At 48.8% G+C, this 17454-nt stretch overlaps 1 protein-coding gene across 1 annotated transcript; it reads right to left on the bottom strand.

Moving 5' to 3' along the window:
• Positions 1-9194: 9194 nt before the first annotated feature.
• Positions 9195-17327, bottom strand: rasip1 (Ras interacting protein 1). Its single transcript, XM_037273175.1, has 16 exons — positions 17041-17327; positions 16459-16580; positions 15362-15813; positions 14760-14996; positions 14451-14695; positions 13566-13730; positions 12888-13092; positions 12128-12426; positions 11885-12046; positions 11472-11512; positions 11073-11227; positions 10517-10629; positions 10161-10440; positions 9900-10063; positions 9692-9833; positions 9195-9610 (listed from the first exon to the last, which is right to left on the bottom strand). Exons 2-16 carry the CDS (start codon positions 16578-16580, stop codon positions 9432-9434), a joined length of 2961 nt encoding a protein of 986 aa, XP_037129070.1. The 5' UTR covers positions 17041-17327; the 3' UTR covers positions 9195-9431.
• Between the last annotated feature and the right edge of the window lie 127 nt (positions 17328-17454).

The following is a 17454-nucleotide window of genomic DNA, read 5'->3' as shown; positions in this document are numbered from 1 at the left end:
ATGTTATATTGTCTACTTGTGTTTCTTTTTGTTAGCCTGTCTTTGGCATTTAACATGAAGCTAGCGGATAATTGGTTGCTCTACTTTTCGTTGTCACGTAAGCATTTTTCCAAGTCCCCGTCTTCTTCCTTTACATTTGCCGTCAACCACATCACTGGCCAAACATTGTGATGACATTTTATGGCGAGTTACTCTTCAACAGTGTTGCCACCTCCGGCAACAACATCATGCTGTGACTGTGTGTCCATTGCGATATGGCTGGTTTTCCCCATCCTTTTTTTTTTTTTATATGGCTCTGAGTATTTCCACGTCCAGGTGGATGATAAAGCGACTTGTGTGGTTTTTAGGGTCAGGTCCGAATCCCCCAGAGCGTCATTTGTAAACAGGGGAAACGTTGGCCGTGACGCAACGGCCATCGGAAGAAGTGGTAATAAATTCATTATTTTCTTTTCTTTTTTTTTTTTTTTTTAATGTAGCACGCTCATTTCCTCAGGGAATTCCAGCAGGGACTTGAGTAAACAAACCCAGCGATTACGTTCAAAGGCGAAACCAAAGCATCCAACCTTTTAATGTTAATATTTACTCTCCCATAACAGGACACTTTTAAGTTTCCCCGCGACCTTGTTCTGGCCCCCCCCCTTCCTTCCTCCGCCGTCATTCGAGCTCTCATTCATTCTCTCCGGCTCGCTCCCACGTGAGTGATTCCGACGGGGCATCCTGTCCGAGGGAATCGCCATGGTAACCCAAGCCCAACTCGCTACCCCTTCATACCCCCTTTTACCTACGTCAGAGAGAAAGTGAGTGTGTTAATAGTTAGTAAAAAAAGGGGGGGGGGGTGAATATGGTGTGCGTTCAAAGGGCAGCAAAGTGACGTCTGCGGCCTTTTGTCGTTGTCAGTGATAAGGGTCGTCCTTCTCGAGTCACCTAACCATGCCACTCTCGCTTTTGTACACCCCCCCCCCCCTCCGTCCCAGACAGACGTAATGTGTAGCGACGCCACTCAAGAAACAGTTGCTAAGATGAGTGACTCACACGTTCACCACTCGCATCCATTCACACTTTGAAGGACACTTTGGTCTTCAAACGCCACAGGGGGTCTTCTAAATATAGCCACATTGGAGAATTTCATATCCAAATGCTGTCAAAAGTGTAACTGGACTCATGAGAGTGTCCACAAAAGTGGCATTTTTTGTGTGATGAGAAAGAAAGTTCATTCTTATGTTTTTACAAGGACGGTCCGAAAGTGAATCACCAGGTTTCCAAATGCTGAACTTTCCCCTGATATGATTCGGTGTGATATCGCCAATCGAGGCAGCTATGATGCACCGAAAATGCCAACATTAGCCAACAAAACCTTCATCTGGTTGTAATTTCCAACACGTCATTGATTTCGAAAAGTAGATTCAAATTTAAAAATGATCGATTAAAAAATTATCAAATTGAAATTTCCACCTTGTCTGACCTTGGTGATTCAGGAAGTTATATTCTGTTTTCCAGTGAAAATACTTTCTCTTGTCATTTTTGCCCGTGTCTCATTTTTGCAATGAATCATCAGCTCCTCAATTCCTACCAGTCTGCTTCCTTTTTTTTTGTTTTTCTGCTGGTGTGTCCCATCGTAGCCTCCGGTTGGGCTTCGCAGGAAACAGGCTTCAGCTTTCTTGGAAGCCGATGACTTTGGACTTGCTCAAGCTTTGGCCCTAACGACTTGAGTCACCTGTCTGGTTTATGCAGGCTTTTTTTTTTTTTTACGAGAGCGCCGTCGTCATTACTGTTTTGCTACACGCAGCCCGGCTTGCGCTAAATAAAGTGGAACGTGTTGTTGCGTCACTTCCCATCGACGAGACCAAACAAAAAGATGCTGTGGCGGTGTTTTGTCGATTGAAGGGGGCGGGACCGAGCAAAAGGGAACTTTTTACTAAAATAAACACTCTTTCCATCTTCCGCCTGGTGTCTCAGACTGCTTTTAATCGGCCCGAGAGCAGCCGGGCCCTGTGTCGGAGCTCCCGATTCCTCCTCCGCCGCCATTCTCAGTCGCCCTAAACATTCTTTCCTTTCCTGTCACTGCGCGTCCAGTCTGTCTGCTGCATCCCTCAACTCTTCCTCTCTCTAAAGTGCTTCCCCCTCATCTCTCTCTCACTCTCTCTCCCACGTGCTCTTCCAACACAGTCGTGGAATCGATGAAAACAGAACAAGCTAGCAGATGTTATCAAACTGTGGATCATTTTATCAGATGGCTACGATATGTAGCTAAGAGCTAAGCTAAGAGTCATGAACTTTTGCAGGCGCATACCCAAGTCCGCAGAGACGTTGCCCCCGGCGACGCTTCCTCACCCGCACCCACTGAAATGAATGACTCCATACGTGTACTTTGCGCCACGTGCGCCATATCGGAGCTGAGCGCCATTTACCGGCACGGCGTACGTCACTCGCACAATGGGCCGGTTGCCATGTTTTGCTACGGAAGCTGCACTCACGGGGTGTGTGTGTGAGAAAAAGGAAGACAAAAGGAAGAAGTGACGGTTGCGTTGTTACTACGTCCCTCAATGTCGTTATCAACGTGACCCCTGTCACGAGGGGTCTCCTCAGACGTATACAAGTCAGGACGACACAAATATGCTTACGTTCACGCCGGCAATTTATAACCCAATGCCGTCTTTAACGTGACATGCCTGGGCTGTTTTTTTGGCCAGCGCTGACGCACTTCAGGCGCCCCCTTGAGTGGCCGTTCATTAAATTAAAGCTCATTACGAACGAGCCGCCGTAAATCAAGGCCTCGGCGACGGTGATAGCAGATAACGCAAACTTCTGTATTGATTCTGCCAGCGTCGCTTCCTGTGCGTCAGCTTTCGGGGTGTGTAAATTTCGTCACGGCTGAGAGTAAACACGGGAAAGGAAATTTCATATCCGCGTGTTGTCAGGCTTTACGTTTGGGAAGCGAGGGGAAGCCGTCAGCGAGGCCGCGCGCATCTGAAGACCGTGTCGTCAAATTGAGTTTGAATTGACGACAAGCTTCTTCTCACGTGTGTTTTTTATTGTTTGTTTCTGTATCAAAGAAAAAGGCTTACTGTAATTGTTTATAGAAGCTGTGAACTTTATATTCATCCTTGCTGCTGAACAAACATTCTTATCTCCGGCACAGTCAGATATGGAAGTAATGTGTTTGCATGCATTCTTGCTAACCGCTAATCGCAGCATCTGCGATTCGCATCGTCCAGCCTAACAACAGCACAAACTCTGCTTTCATTTCCTCGACCTTTGTTGATGGTGGCAATTCGCTGAAGCTTTGTTTAGCCGAGCACCTTTATCGCCAGGAGGGCCGTGACTAAGAGGAATGACACGGTCGGCATTCTAATCCCGCTTGTTCCCGCTGTTTAATGTGGACTTTGACCTCCCGCCGTTACCGATTTGCCACAAACGGTTCTGCCGGGGGTGATTTGAATGCCTGACGTGTCTTCTTTTATCAATAACTCTTTGAGTCAAGGTCTTTGAAATGAAAGCCGTTTGGAATGTTCTATTTTTGGCACCGAGTTCACACGCGTTAGCATTACACCACCGTCGCCGCAGTCGTTTTTTTTTTTTGTGATGTCTGGCCCTCCCTCCCTTTTCTCCCCGACTGCTCGTTGACTTTCTCCTCATCAATCACAGAAGATCACCGCTGGATGTAGGAATGGTGTCGGTCGGGTCTCGACCAGCGCCTGCGTTGTTTTACCGACGCCCTCGCATCTGGCCCGGACCCCCGGTAGCGCCGGGAATCGTGCCAAGAATTCAAGGAATGGGCCCCCCTGGTGAGCGATAAGAAGGAAATTCCCCGCCTCCGTTCGGACGGGGAGCAACAGGCGCGCAGACAATCACTGGGGAGAAATGAAAAGGGGATGACGACAAAAGCGCAGTCCGGCCGAGCCAGCTTTGACATTGACGCTAAGACAATAAACACGGCCACGGCGGCTATCCTGGGAGGCCGAGAGTGATGACGAAGATGCGAGTGATGACACATGAAAGGGGAGAGCGGAGGGATGGGAAGGCTGGGCGGGACACGGACAGTCATGAGAAAAGGCCTAATGAACACTGACGGGCGGGATTAGACAAAACAAAAGGATGTGAGACAGGGGTGTCAAAGTCTTTTTTTGTCGCGGTCATAGTTCCCTTCCAAGGGCCATTATGACTATCAAACAAACTGACTAGTTTTGAGACTAGTAAAACGCATTTTTTTAAAAAGATGAATGGTAATAAAAATTGCTAGCAACATCTCTTAAAAATGAAGACAATTTGTAATTTTATTATTGACGCATAAAGTCGATGCACAATTTGTCTTGGCGGGCCAAATATAATCACACCAAATTTGGCCCGCAGGCCAGAGTTTGACATTTGATGTCAGAGATTGACCCAATGCCGGATCGCGGCGGTAGAGACATAAAACAGACCCGCCTGAAGGCTGTCGGCCCAACTGAGGCGCTTCGGCGGGACAGGAAGACAAGTATGATTGGTTGACAGTGACTGAGAAGCGGATTCTTGGCCGCTGAGTCCCCGTGTTTGACTGACAGCACCTGCTCATGAGTCACCCCCCTCCCCCCTACTCCTCGGCTTTTCTTTGGTCGCCCACACATTGAGGCCTCCGACCCAGTAAATCTCACTCAACGTCACGACACATTCCCCTTTTGTCTGGCTACACATGCGCTCAGCCACTTGTAAATGGTTTTGGGCTGCCAAATTGCAGCGGGAAGGATCGGATTACCGACCACCGGGCCAGTTTCTCCCGGATGACATCAGTAATTGGGCGCCCTCATCTGTGAGTAAGCACATACCTCGCAGTAACAGGGGTGGCCATCCACGTGACTGGAAAGCCTTTTTGAAATTGCTCCTTATCATTTGGGGTATTTCAGAGACGGTTACTTGGACCACCGACCGGCTCGAGTGTATCCTAGTCCATCGTCTGTGATGCCCGAACCAAAAACCGGTACTGAAATACTTTGCGTAGCTGACAGTCATGCAGCTTTGATCAGTCTGAATTGTAGAAACGTTTCTAGGCTAGTTCTTTATACAGCAAGATCAACCCATACTCATGATTGGTCAGTCCAGCGTCGTCCATAGTGAAATCCAGACGAGTAACTGGTTTCTGTCCAACGATTGGTTCACACGTGTGACTTCCACGCAATTAACTGTGTCTCTGCTCTGACCCTGAAAAGAACAAGCCGGATGGGAATCAGATAGATGTATGAAGTCTTCTTACTGTTCACATCCTGATCCAAAACCAAGAGTTCTTTGTATGCAGATCATAATCGCCCTAACTACTAAAGGAAATGAAAGATTGTCCCCATAAAAAGTGCCCGGGGTGTGTTATTTTGTTTGAAAATGTATCATTCTTAAAATATCAAGATCACAGCGCAGAGCTCAGCCAATCGCAATAACCAAATGGAAGATGGATCACAATATTCCAGCCGCAATCTGGACCGCTTTGCTCCACGGCATCATACTAATTAATCTTTGAAGGCAAAGAGTTGACCTTTCATGAAAAAGCAAACACCGGCCACTTCTGTGGGATCGGATCAACACCGTGAAGGTCAAGCGAACCCGAGTGGGCGCAAAAGACAGACGAGACACGACGCGCTATTCGTCCCACGGCGCGGTTTGCGTAGAACAAATTGGGGTCGCAAATCTGATTATGTGAATGTGAAGAGTTCTCCCTCGGTTTGGGTCAAAACCTCCCGTAATGACATAGTGCGGTTCCATGGCTTTTCGACCCATCTGAAACAGCTGACGCAAGGCGGCGGTTGTGTGTGTGTGTGACTTTTTGAGGGGAGGCAGTGAGAGACGCAGGCAGACGGGCAAAGGTAACTCTGTTTTTAGGCAACCGCATTCAAAAAAGAACCCCTGGGAAGTTTGGACCATTGACAGCTGAGGTGGAGCCTGGGGGCGGCCAAGACGCTGGGAGAGTTTTTCCCCGTGTTTTTGCGAGCGGTTTCCTTAACTACTGAGACCTACAGTGCGGATGTATGCAGTATATGTACATGTGGCGGTCTCTCAGAACCGCAGGTGAAGGTGAAGGGTCCACCGATGGGGGGGGGGCGACCCGGGGAACACCTCGCTGTGTAGGTGGGGGCCTCCTCCAACATGCAGAATATCCCTGACACTAATATGGAAAAAAGCATGTTTGGAGTGAATATAAGGGCAAATATTATTCTTCCTGACAGTTACCACGGCGAGCACCCCTGACCTGGCAGTGAAACGGCCGAAACAAAAAGCCCAAAGACTTTTTTTTTTGCTCCATCAAAGGAGAGCTACATAAAATAAACACGGCCATCAGATTACCACGCTCGAACACGAGGCTACGCTAACCCCGCTCCGGCACAAACCCTCAGCTCTGAGGGACTTAAGTGTGGAGTCCGCTCAGTCAACACCATGACGCAAAATGGAACAGAAGCCCCCCGGGCTGGATGGAATAAGGCCCCTACCCGCAGGTCCCCCCGGCCCGAGGTGAAGCGGGAGAGGCCGAGGAATGGAGTCTAAAGGTAGAGCTGAGACAAACACCGGCGTCCCGTATTGGTGCCATCGTTGGCCCTGTCCCAAGCGACGGCCCCCGGGACTCGCAGCCGCCAGTGGCCAGCAAAACGGGGCCGGGTTTGGCGGGAGTGGTGAGACTTTTCGGCTGGATCCGACCTCACAGGGTTTCTTTATAGCTCTCTGTGTCCCGAAAGGAACTGCGTGTTTGTGTTTATACGCGCATCTCGTGTTTAGGTGATGCGACCCGGATCAAAACACACGTCTGCCCCCTTGAAGGTTTTTCTCTCCGCCGGTCGTCTGGCTGAACATGACCTAGTTCCCTCGCCGGCCTTCAGTCTGTCTACACCCCTGGCCACGGTTCAGTCTGTCTCTGTGCCAGTCTGTGAGCTAACAGAGAATCCCCCCCCTGCTCCTGTGTTTCCTACCTCACCTTTACACAGGACTCAGCTGTGAACAATGTTCCACTCTCTGGCTGTCTGACTGCGTCTGATACAGCCAGACTCTTCAAATATTTTCACTATGAGACCCAAAAGACTTTTTTCCCCACTCCCTCATTTATGCGGAGCCAGACTCCATAGTGACCCCCACCTTCTCGATGAGGCCACGATACAAAAACAATTTAAGTCCACATCACGTTTAAGGTTCCACAATGTGTGGTAATGATGACTGCTTTGGACCGAGAAGAGCCCACACACTTTTCCAATTTCCTGATAGTCTCACGGCACGGCCTCTGTCAGTGGCCCTGACGTAGGACTTGAAAAAACGTCCTGTGGGGTGACGTCGGGCTCAGGTAAAATGTTGCCAGATCACAAATCGAGAGTTTCTGCCAAATGGTACTTCTTAGTTGGCAGGACCGTGGGCTGTTGCGGGTTCCCGATGGCGACTCCCGGGCCTCACTGCATCTTTTCTCCTCTGACTCAGCTGTTTTTGTAGGAAACTCCGTCTCTTTGAAGAGTGGAAGAATCTTTCATTACTCGACAGCGGGCCCAGAGAAGGAAAAAAGGGAGATGATAGGGAGAGAAGAACCGGTCCATTGTCTTCAGACTCCCCCCCTTTCCCGATGGTAATTGCGCGGGGCTAATTACAGAGAAACGCCACAACAACAGGTGTGGGGACTGTGCACCTGGGCGAAAAAAGACGGCCCCGGGTGCGTACGTGCGTGCGTGCGTGAGGCCGGTAGCTAGGATGGCGCAACTCCGGGTGAAAGTGTGCATGACATGTCGTCTGTGTCAGATCACAGGAAGCGTTTGTGTGTCACACACTTACTAAAGCGTACACTGTTACTTAATCCTAGTCAGACGCTGCTCACAGTAGTGCAAAAAACATCAAACAATTAGCAGAGGGCCAGTCTGAGGCTCCATCTGTGTTGAATTATACGTCTTACAACTTGCATCTGTGTGTGGCATGACTGGAAAGTAATCGCTAATCACCGCTTCTCAAACTGAGGAACCCTGGGGGTCGGCAAAATAATTTGCAATAAATGATGGCAGTACAGTAGCGTCTCAAAATGAAAGTTTGGTTCTCCCTCATGACACTCCCAAATGTTGAATCATCGTTCATTAATCATACCGACAAAACAAAACAAAAATGTTACGTGGCTCTCTATGATATGGTACTTTTAAAATCATAAAGTAAGAACATAATTATATAGAATGAAAATAATTTTGTACATCATGCTGCTAATTCAATTAAATGTGCTGCTCCTTCTGATGTTCCTGCCTTGGCCACCAGGTGACAGTATAATAAATTCAGGCAGACAAAAAAAATATTTTACTGCTATTGTAAGTCACGCACTGTAATAGTAAATTTTCTAAAAAGTGTATTTTTATCTGATCTTTTTCCAAGCGTGACTATTGATGCTGTTAGCATGTCATTGGCGAGCATGGTTAGCATTAAGCTAGCAGGCGTTTCTTGCTTGTTTTGCTTGTCTTTCAACCTTACGCAGGCTTCTGCTTTTTGGATGTCTACAGTGAGAATACTTGGTGATGATGTAAACAGAGGGGGTGTGTCAGATGGCGTCTCAGGGCGATCTTTTTTTTTTCCAGCTTTTTACCGTAATCATACGAGGGGCTGACCGGAAGAGAGGAAACCGGTTTGGGTGGAAGCCAGTGTTGCAGAACAATAACTTTGCAGAGACGTCAGAGGGTTTCAGCCCCTAAACTGAGACGCTGATGCACTGTTTTCTTTGGACTCCTGCTTGATAAGTATGCGGACTTAACTGGATATGACAGAGACCGGGTGCAGCAACAAGTCCATGGCATGGCCGTTAGTCATTTGACTCCACGATACCGGCCGGCCGGCACCACCTGTCTGCCCCATTCTGCTCGGACATCATCAAGGGGGGACTTTACCACATTAGTGAAATGGGAAAGTACTCGAGTGTGTCACATCAATTGAAGGGGAAATTAAAATTCGTCTCTGCACTTTTAAGCTCTGACCTTCTTTACGATAACTTGCATCGGCGATTTGTTGCCTTGAGTCATCGGCCGACCTAGATTGTCACCGTTATTACAGGAAATGACAGTTGTGCCTTTGGCGCTGATGATTATGTGCAAACGTGATGGCCTCCTTACTCAAGCAATTCGACATGCACACTCATCATTTCAGCTCAGAGGGGGAATGGGTCCTGCAGCGCCACCTTGTGGGAACACTGTTTATCTTCAGAGACCTCTGTTTGGCACAAATCATACAGCCAATGCAGAATAAAGACTTTTATTAAAAACTAGTAGTTTTAATTGATACAATTCCGTAACACGGACATTTAAAGCATTGCTCCAAAAGCTTTTCGGTATATTTTGGGAATCAAAACAACGCAGTCCTCTTACGGTAGTCCTCGGAAATATCTAAATGATTACATTAATTGATATGGAAATGTTGTGAAGTTTGTTGGTTTTATTTCATGCGGCATCCCTAAATCTAAATCCAGGGCCGGCTCAAAGCCGAGTCCTCTGATTGGCGGGAAGCTCGTCCTGGTCAAGGCCCCACAAGAAGGTGCGAAGGCGCGTCACTTCCTTTTGGAGGTCCGGGCTCGGCACCGGCTGCGAGAGGTCGAGGCGAGGGGTCTCGTTCGGCAGGATGAGAGGAGGGTGGTCCAGGAAGCTCTCAAATATGTCTAAAGAAATCGAAAACGGTGGATGGATAAAAGGTCTTCAGCGAGAGACGCGCTGAAATGGACAATGGTGAGAACTTTTACCTCCGCTGAGCATGGTGCCAGGTGGCGGAGTCCAGCAGGCTGGAGGTGCTCTGCTTGGTCCCAATTTATAATGAGTGAGGAGGTGGTTCAGTTGGGCGGGGCTTAGCAAGGTGTGATCCTCTTGTAAACTGTTCCAGGAGGACTAGAAGAGAAGAGACAAAGTTCCACAGGAGATCCAAACAGGCAGCAATGGGAAAAATCACATTACCTGTATGAGACGGGTTTTGGGGATACATAAAAAGTTGACTATGACTGACAGCTTCTTCATGAATTCAGAAGCTATGTCCCCTAGTCCCGCCCCCTGGAGCCAGTCCAGGACCAGGTCCAAGTTTGTACGTATCTGCACGGCTCTGGACCAAGAAAAGAGTCCATCTGTGAAAAAACACAACGGGAATGTGAATAATCTGGATTTTTTTTCTCCATGTTTTGATTTTGACCTGAAAACGGAAAAAGCAAAACAAAACCTCACCTCTCTCCAGCAAGGTGTTGAGCAAAGATGTGTTGGTGAAGAAGAAGAGGTAGCCGAAGGTTTGGGAGGTGAGCGGCGGTGAAAGGCAAGCTTCCCTGGAGAGCACGAGTGAAGAGCGATACACTTCCACCAGCCCGGCCACTTTGGGCGGCAGGGTGGACACGTCGTCCGCCTCTTCTCCTTTCTCCTCACCCTCTGCTCCCGCCGCTCCATCTTTTTCCTTCTCCTCCGTGGAGAAAGGGTTGGTGTCCAGCAGGGCGGGAAGGAGCGAGTAGAGGGTCTTGTGACGACAGGAAGTGAGGTCATGGTGATGCAAGGTGGATGAGTTAACCATCACGGCGGGTGTGGCGGTTTACCTTGGTGAGGTGATAGACGCACTGCTGGAAGGTGTGCATGATGACCTCATCCAGTTGCGCAAGAGCTTCTGAGCATGTGTCCATGTCAGCCGTCAACACTGGATCCCCCGGGGCTGTTTTATCAACACGCATGACTTTACTTCATTACCTCACATTTAGGAGACTAAAATGACTAAAACTAAAAATGACCAACCGAGATGAGTGATTGCACAAGTGTGCACACCCTCTTATAATGACGGTCTGATATTCTTTTCAAACCTTTTGGCGTTATGGCCAAAAGGTTAAGCCTTGGCTTTACGGAACTGTCACACAAATTCTCACAAACACAAGTGGGAAAATGTGTTGAGGGAATGATCCAATTAGCAGTTAGCGTTAGCGCAGAACCTTCAGGATTGTGCTCAAAAGATGAATGTTAGGACAAGTCGACTCGAACATCTGAACTTGACTCACTTTATTCACTGAGCGTGATTGGATAATTCTGAACAGTTCTGAGTGGGTGTGCACACTTTTGCTAAGTCCAGAGTAGTTACAGAGTTTGCTCTCTCACGGTTCTCACCTTCAAACTCCCACTCTTTCTCCATGTTTTCCACTTTCACCTGAAAAAAGTTGAGGAGCTCTGTAGCATTGGACATCCAGAACATCAGAGGTCGAAGGTCCGATGACAACTTCTGGACATTGGCTGTGCTAATCTCACTTTCTGGCTCACTGGAACTGGACACAACAGGTAATGCCATTCCAAAATTAGTTTCTTACATAATTGTGAAACTTGGGAGTAATAACAGACCGGGGTTATTTTTACCCGACTCAATTTTGCAACTTGCTTTCATCATACCACAAAAATGTAGCGCAGTCATAACAGTGCAAGGACAAATGTATCATGAATCGCTGAGCCGGAGGCTGCTAAATGAAGCAAACATGAGGTTGGAAGAAAAAAAAAAAAAAAAAAAGGTCTTACTTTTGCGTGGGATGCTTATCCCCAAATTCCTTAATGTTATCCTGGGAAGAGATTTGGAGACAGAAGAGAGGAGAGAGACATCTCGGCTTAGTGTGGAGGTGCTGGAGCAGCGGCAGGAGTCGGGCCCGAGGCCCGCCGCCGGCCCCGAGGCCCGCCGCCGGCCCGGCACCATGACAGCACATTTTCCAGCAACACAAGCGAGTGACATCAGCTCATCCCTACTCCTCTTCAGAACTTTGCAGGCCGCAATGACATCAATGCGCTCACTAACAATACTGTCAATACCAGCGTGTTTTCCAACCATAAGTTGCACCGAGAATTCAAGGCAACATTTTTTACGGCATCATTAGCTCATCCAAATGCTGCAGGCGTACCTAATACTGTGGCCTTTGGGTGTGGACCATGTGACTTACCCAGACAATGTCTTTGATCTGATTGGCCGCCTTGAGTAATATCTGCGGCGTGAGCGCGGGGTCGAGGCGCTTGGATGCGTGGTCGATCATGATTGACAGCAGATACGCCGGCGCCAAAGGCCCCCCTCCGGAGTCGGGGGAGGAGTTTTTCGATAATATCTCCTAGCGGACCAACGAGAGACACAATCTAGGTATATCGTAAAGCTTGGTTGGGGTTTGGTCCGGTACTTTCCGATACCTCACCTGCAGCAAGGCATCGGCGTGCCGAGGATGGAACTTGAGAACGGACTCGGTGGATCCGAGGTAGTGCCTCAGCGCCTCCTGCTTGTCTGCCAAGCCCGAAGAGCAGCAGGGGTGCAAGCCGTCCGAGTGCCAGGGCAGCGTCAATGCCAACGGGGGAGCCGGTGTGACTCGGGGGTCGCGGTACAAGAAGAGGAAGTGGTCCCCGAGACCGATGACGTCGCCGGGTTTTAGGACGGTCTCTCTGTAAAGAGCCACGCCGTTGTGCGTGATGGCACCGCCTCGGAAAGGCCGTATCAAAGCTGGGATGGCGTGGAGACGGACGAGAGCAGAATACAGTATCCCTTTACGACTCATAGAAAATATTCTCAGTTAAACACAGTGAAATTACGGTAGTTGTTCTTTGCAGAGGATGAGGAATATGTCAAAGCTGATATGTTGCGCCACCGTTTTTCTTCAAGTATTTGTAGCTTAAATGATAACCGCTTAGCCTTTGATCAAAAACTGCAACTATTCGTTAGCCTGCTTATGGTTTTTAGTATTGTTCGTTAGCATTAAGCTAAACGGGCAAAGCTGTGGTTGTTTTAAATACATAACATGTTAGTTTTGTGTTTAGTTTGAGAGTAAATTTGAACTGTGAGTAGCAATTAACAGCTCAAGGCTTTTTCGGAAGGAATTATTCACGATATCAACACCGCTGTGGCCCGTGATGCAAACGAGTTTGTTAGTGCTGCTTGTCGTAGTGATGCTGCGTACTGTGTACCTCGCCCAGCGGGGGTCTCAGGAACGGCGGAATCCCTCCTCACAAGCAGGTGTCTGGCCAAGAGGTCAGGTGCAGACAAGAACGTGTCCACCTTGAGAGGTTTCTTCCCCTTCCTCTCTCTGTCTTTGTCCTTCTCCCGTTCCCTCATTGTGGGCTTTCTCCCAAACACGTGCGTATGTCCCGCCATAATGTACAAAACAAAATCCTAAAGAAAACACACAGCGGGGGGAAAAGGTGAGGGACGCCTGGGGGGTCCCGTGGTTTGCATCAACCCTCCATCAGATATTGAGGCTAACAGAAGGGAGTTGATATTATACAAAGTGTGTCACAGTTTGCTACAAAGAGGACCTGTGTGAGGTCATTGTGCAAGATGGAGTGATGTGCGCGAAGCCTCTTGTGTCTCAGGAGTGTGTGTTGTCCGGGCATTGTGCGCATCTGCAGATGTTTTGAGTCGGACGCTGGGCGGGGGAGGCGAGTGGCGAGATGGAAATGCAGATGGTATGCGGCGATTAGAGGCATGCTGGTATGATGTCATGACCTGGGGGTGCGCATGTGTTTACGTCGCGCCCCGTTTTTATTCATCATACTCGTGCTGTTAGCGTCCACATTGCTACGTGGGGCTCGTCCTTGGTTACGCGGCTGTTTGCCAGCATGATAGCATCTCTTAGCGTGTCTTGCCTTGCTCTGGTCGTAACCCTGCAGCAACAGGAAGTAGGGCCGGTCCGTAGGTGGAAGGATCAAACTTTGGGACATCATCTCCAGGTCACAGCTGGAGTAGTCCTTTTGCTCCTCGGGTGTCTGGTGCGTCCAGCCGACCTTTGCGTCCGCCTTAGATGCTCTAATCTGAAAAAAATAACATCAAAATCAAGGTTAGACAACCAATCATGGATCAATACCTCTACACACAAATAAGGTTTTCACTAGCGTAATTTTGTTCATCCATGTACATCGGGTATAAAAAGTCGACACACCCCAGATTTACCAGAACAGCTGAAGTTTATATGGGCTTAATCAGAGCAATATGAAATGTTGGAGGGTGTGTTTGAATGTGATTGATTATGAACACAGCCAATTCCCCACTTAAAAGAGGGTGTGCACACTTGTGCAAACACATTATTTCAGCTGTTTGTTTTTTATCCTTTGTTAATGGAGTTGTACAGATAAATCATATTAATAATGGTTGGAAAACATTTGAAATGAGCTCTTTTGTTTGTATCGCAAAACCTGGCATTTGAACAGAGGTGTGTAGACTTTTTAAACTTTGTCATTGGTGAAGCTGAAACCGATTTTGTTGCAGTGTCATTTATCCCAGAGGAAACTCAGAAGACAGTAGACATTACTGCCCTCTAGAGGACACATTAGTCCTTGCTCTGCTGAGCTACTGTTTTGCCGGACTGGTGCCTACTTGCGTCACACTTGGGTCGGCTCTCGACAAAAGGTACTCGTACAAATCCCAGGAAATTTTGGCAAAGGGTGTCAGAGAAACCAAAGGCCAAACTTTTTGTGAATTTCTGGATAAAGCTGCTCTGAATGATCTTCTTTTGCCGTGGTGATGTCCCTCACCTCTCCGTGCTGCGGGCTGATCATGCTCACAATGTTCTTCCTGTCCAGCACGGCTCCGTTGTTGTTGGCGGGCTGGCAACCGCCTCCACGCTGCTCATTGGTCACATGGTTGCCTTGGCGGCGCCTCAGGCTGAGGTTCATGTCGCTGATGCTCCTCCTGAGCTCCGAGTTCCTTCCGCGGTGGCCGCGCTCGCCCTCCTCCGCCGCGCTCCCTGACGACATCCTGCTTCGCCTCCAGCGCACACCTGTTGGCCAGACAGTCGGCGGGATGAGCACCGCTCGTCGTCACCTCCGATAGCCTCGGCATACCTTGATAGCTCTCCCGCTCCCTCTCTTCTCTTTCGTAGTCTTCCTTCCTCTGGATTTCAAAGCGCCGCTCGAACCCATCCTTGGGCCGCCACATGTCCGCCAACAACAAGGGGCACTCCCACGGGGCCACGTTTCTCCGACACTCCGTCTCCCACTTGATAGCTCCATCTGGCTGCTGGATGGGCTTTCCGATGACATCGCACAGCAGGAAGTCCTCGGGGATGTGTTTCTGGAGAACTAGAAGGTAATGGAGGAAGGGTGGTGGTGCTGTTTATGTTTACGCTATGTCGGAGTTGGGACGACGTCACATAAAAGTCGAGTCAATCTCAAGCCTTAATTTGGGTTAAGCATTTCATAAGTCAAATCAAACAATCATGCTAGTCACAAACATTTGGTCAAATTTCAGGTTTCCAGTTCCAGTGACAGCTTCCTTAGAACAATAACGTAAAAAGTGAGATTTTTTAATTGAAGTTAGATCGAGTCCAAATCATGTCTTGTAAGCCCAGCAAGTGCCAAGTCTTTATTTTGACGTACGTATTTCGTTTGACTCGAGTCAAGTCACCTATGTCTCCAAGCCAAATGGCTTGGAATGGATCCTGTACCTGCTTCGTCTGTCTCCTCCCGCTCCCTCTCGGTGTAGCGAGTGATAACCTGAGCGATGAGCTGACTGGCCGTCGAGTGAACGTTAGCCAGCAAGGAGCGATAGTTCGCGCCGCTGGATAGCGCATCTCCGTAGATCTTGATCAGGCCCGGGGCAGAGGAAGAAGTCGGGGGTACATAGTGGTGAGTGGAGGAGGCCGCCGAGTGGGCCCAAAGCTCTCTCTCCCTCTCGCCCACCGCCCGGTCCCGGTCGCTATTGGAGCGCCCCCGCAGGAAGAGATGGGAAAGGCGCTTGGTGCGCGACTGGGGCGCAGCGGGCCGAGGCCTGAGGAAGGCCGGGGAAGGAGACGGCGACGGGTTTGGGGAAGCCAGCGAGGGAGTTGAGTTAGAAAGGGAAGAGGAAGGAATGGAGGGGGCCTCGTGAAGGGAGGCCGCGTCGGAGCTGGTGGTCGACCTGGAAGCAACACGACAGGGGAAGAGGAAGAGACCAGTCAGCTGTGAATTATGACGGCCTAAACAGGGACAAACAAGGCCCAAAATAAAATGCGCAAGGCTGCACCGGAAGTGATGGTGGAACATGTCCAGGCATCCGTTTTCTACTGTGCGCTGCTCTGGAGCGTAGCCCAGATGATTCTGGGCAAGAAGAAGCAGGTGACACCTGGACCGGTTGCAGTCACAATCACACTCACATCCACGGACAATTTAGAGCGCATGTTTTTGGAAAGACAAATTACAGTCTATGAACTTGGATCTCCTGATCGCAAGGCAGAAGTGTTAAGGGCCAAATTTTAGCCATAGGCTAGCCTCCATCTGTAGTCCTTTTGTTGGTTAATGAAGCATTTTAATTCATTCGCTGCCATTGACAACAATAGACGTCGGATTTTTAACTGGGATGGCAGCAAATGAGTTTCATGTTTAACTAAATAGGTTAGGCTCCAGCTCACTCACCACAATAAAAGGGATTATAGATGTAGAATGTCTGGATGGATAAAAACTTGGGTGCCCCATGTTGCGCGGTGAAAGACATTTGACCAAATTCTGAACTTATTTAGCAATAACTGGCAGTTAATCGAAAATCAAAAAGCCTCAGTAGACTCACTTGACAGAGACCGCGCTGGGCCAACGACGCCCCAGCTTTGCAAAATGTTTCCTGGGGGAATTGATCCAAAGACCGACTGGGAACTGGAGCTTTCTGCCACGAGGACTGCCTGACCCCTCCATCTGAGAAAACCAACACATTCAAAGACACGTAGATGCTAAAAATGCAATAATCGCAGCCGGATACTGCGTGACGGCGTGTCACCAGTGCCAGAAGTGAAACAATATAACAATAGGATGATGTCACCCTCAATATCTATCAACAGGATGGACACACTGTAAGTTGTCAACATGTGAAAAGAAACACGGACAAATCGACCCAAACGCAGTTCCTGAAAAATGCGACATTTGAACAGGAAGCGTCCTTTTGTTGGATTCGGCTCCAGCTGGAAGGGATGTGCCGCTGCTGTAAAGTCGCTTTGCCGCCATTATCTACAATTCCCGTCAAAATACACTCTGGACAGCCTTTAGGGACGATTCACATCCTTAGGAAGGATTATATTCACCTTTCGACATTTAAAAGGACCTTTCTCGCGAAAATGTACCAAAAAAGTAACTTTGAAAATATAATTTCGGTACTCACCCACAGGAACTTCTGATCCTTGTGTGTTTTTGTTAGTACCTTAAAAGCAAACACGCAAGTCAATGCAAACTAACAATCCTCAGTATTTCCCTTTCCCTGTGACGATATTCCATGTTTCAATCCGTCGCACATCTACGCGTGTGCTTCTCTATCTCCTGCCATCCATGAATCCAATCTTCTGCGCAGGAGAAAATTCTTTGAATTCACGACGGCTTCAACAAGCTATGCTGGTTCCTCGCAGCCCTCGGCCTCTCTGAGTCTATAGATAGAGAAACAGGCCCATTGTTCTGAGTGACAGAATTTCCTTCCTTTGCAGTGGACAACACCTATATCCTGACTGGGAGCGGGAGAGAAGGAACGGCGACTATGAAAGCGGGACAAATGGGAACAGTCGCTCGGACCTGGAGTACAATC

The sequence above is a fragment of the Syngnathus acus genome, chromosome 16 (assembly GCF_901709675.1).
Source record: "Syngnathus acus chromosome 16, fSynAcu1.2, whole genome shotgun sequence".
Classification (NCBI taxonomy): Eukaryota; Metazoa; Chordata; class Actinopteri; order Syngnathiformes; family Syngnathidae; genus Syngnathus; species Syngnathus acus.
The sequence above is the reverse complement of the archived record's forward strand: the minus strand, read 5'-3'. Positions and strand labels throughout refer to the sequence as shown.

Coding starts and splice junctions, on each gene's coding strand:
- rasip1 (XM_037273175.1), bottom strand. CDS start 16,580: ATGGAGGGGTCAGGCAGTCCTCGTGGCAGAAAGCTCCAGTTCCCAGTC. Junction 14,696..14,759: donor GGAGCGGGAGAGCTATCAAG/GTATGCCGAGGC, acceptor TCTGGCCAACAG/GTGTGCGCTGGAGGCGAAGC. Junction 9,834..9,899: donor CCAAAACCCGTCTCATACAG/GTAATGTGATTT, acceptor CTTCTCTTCTAG/TCCTCCTGGAACAGTTTACA.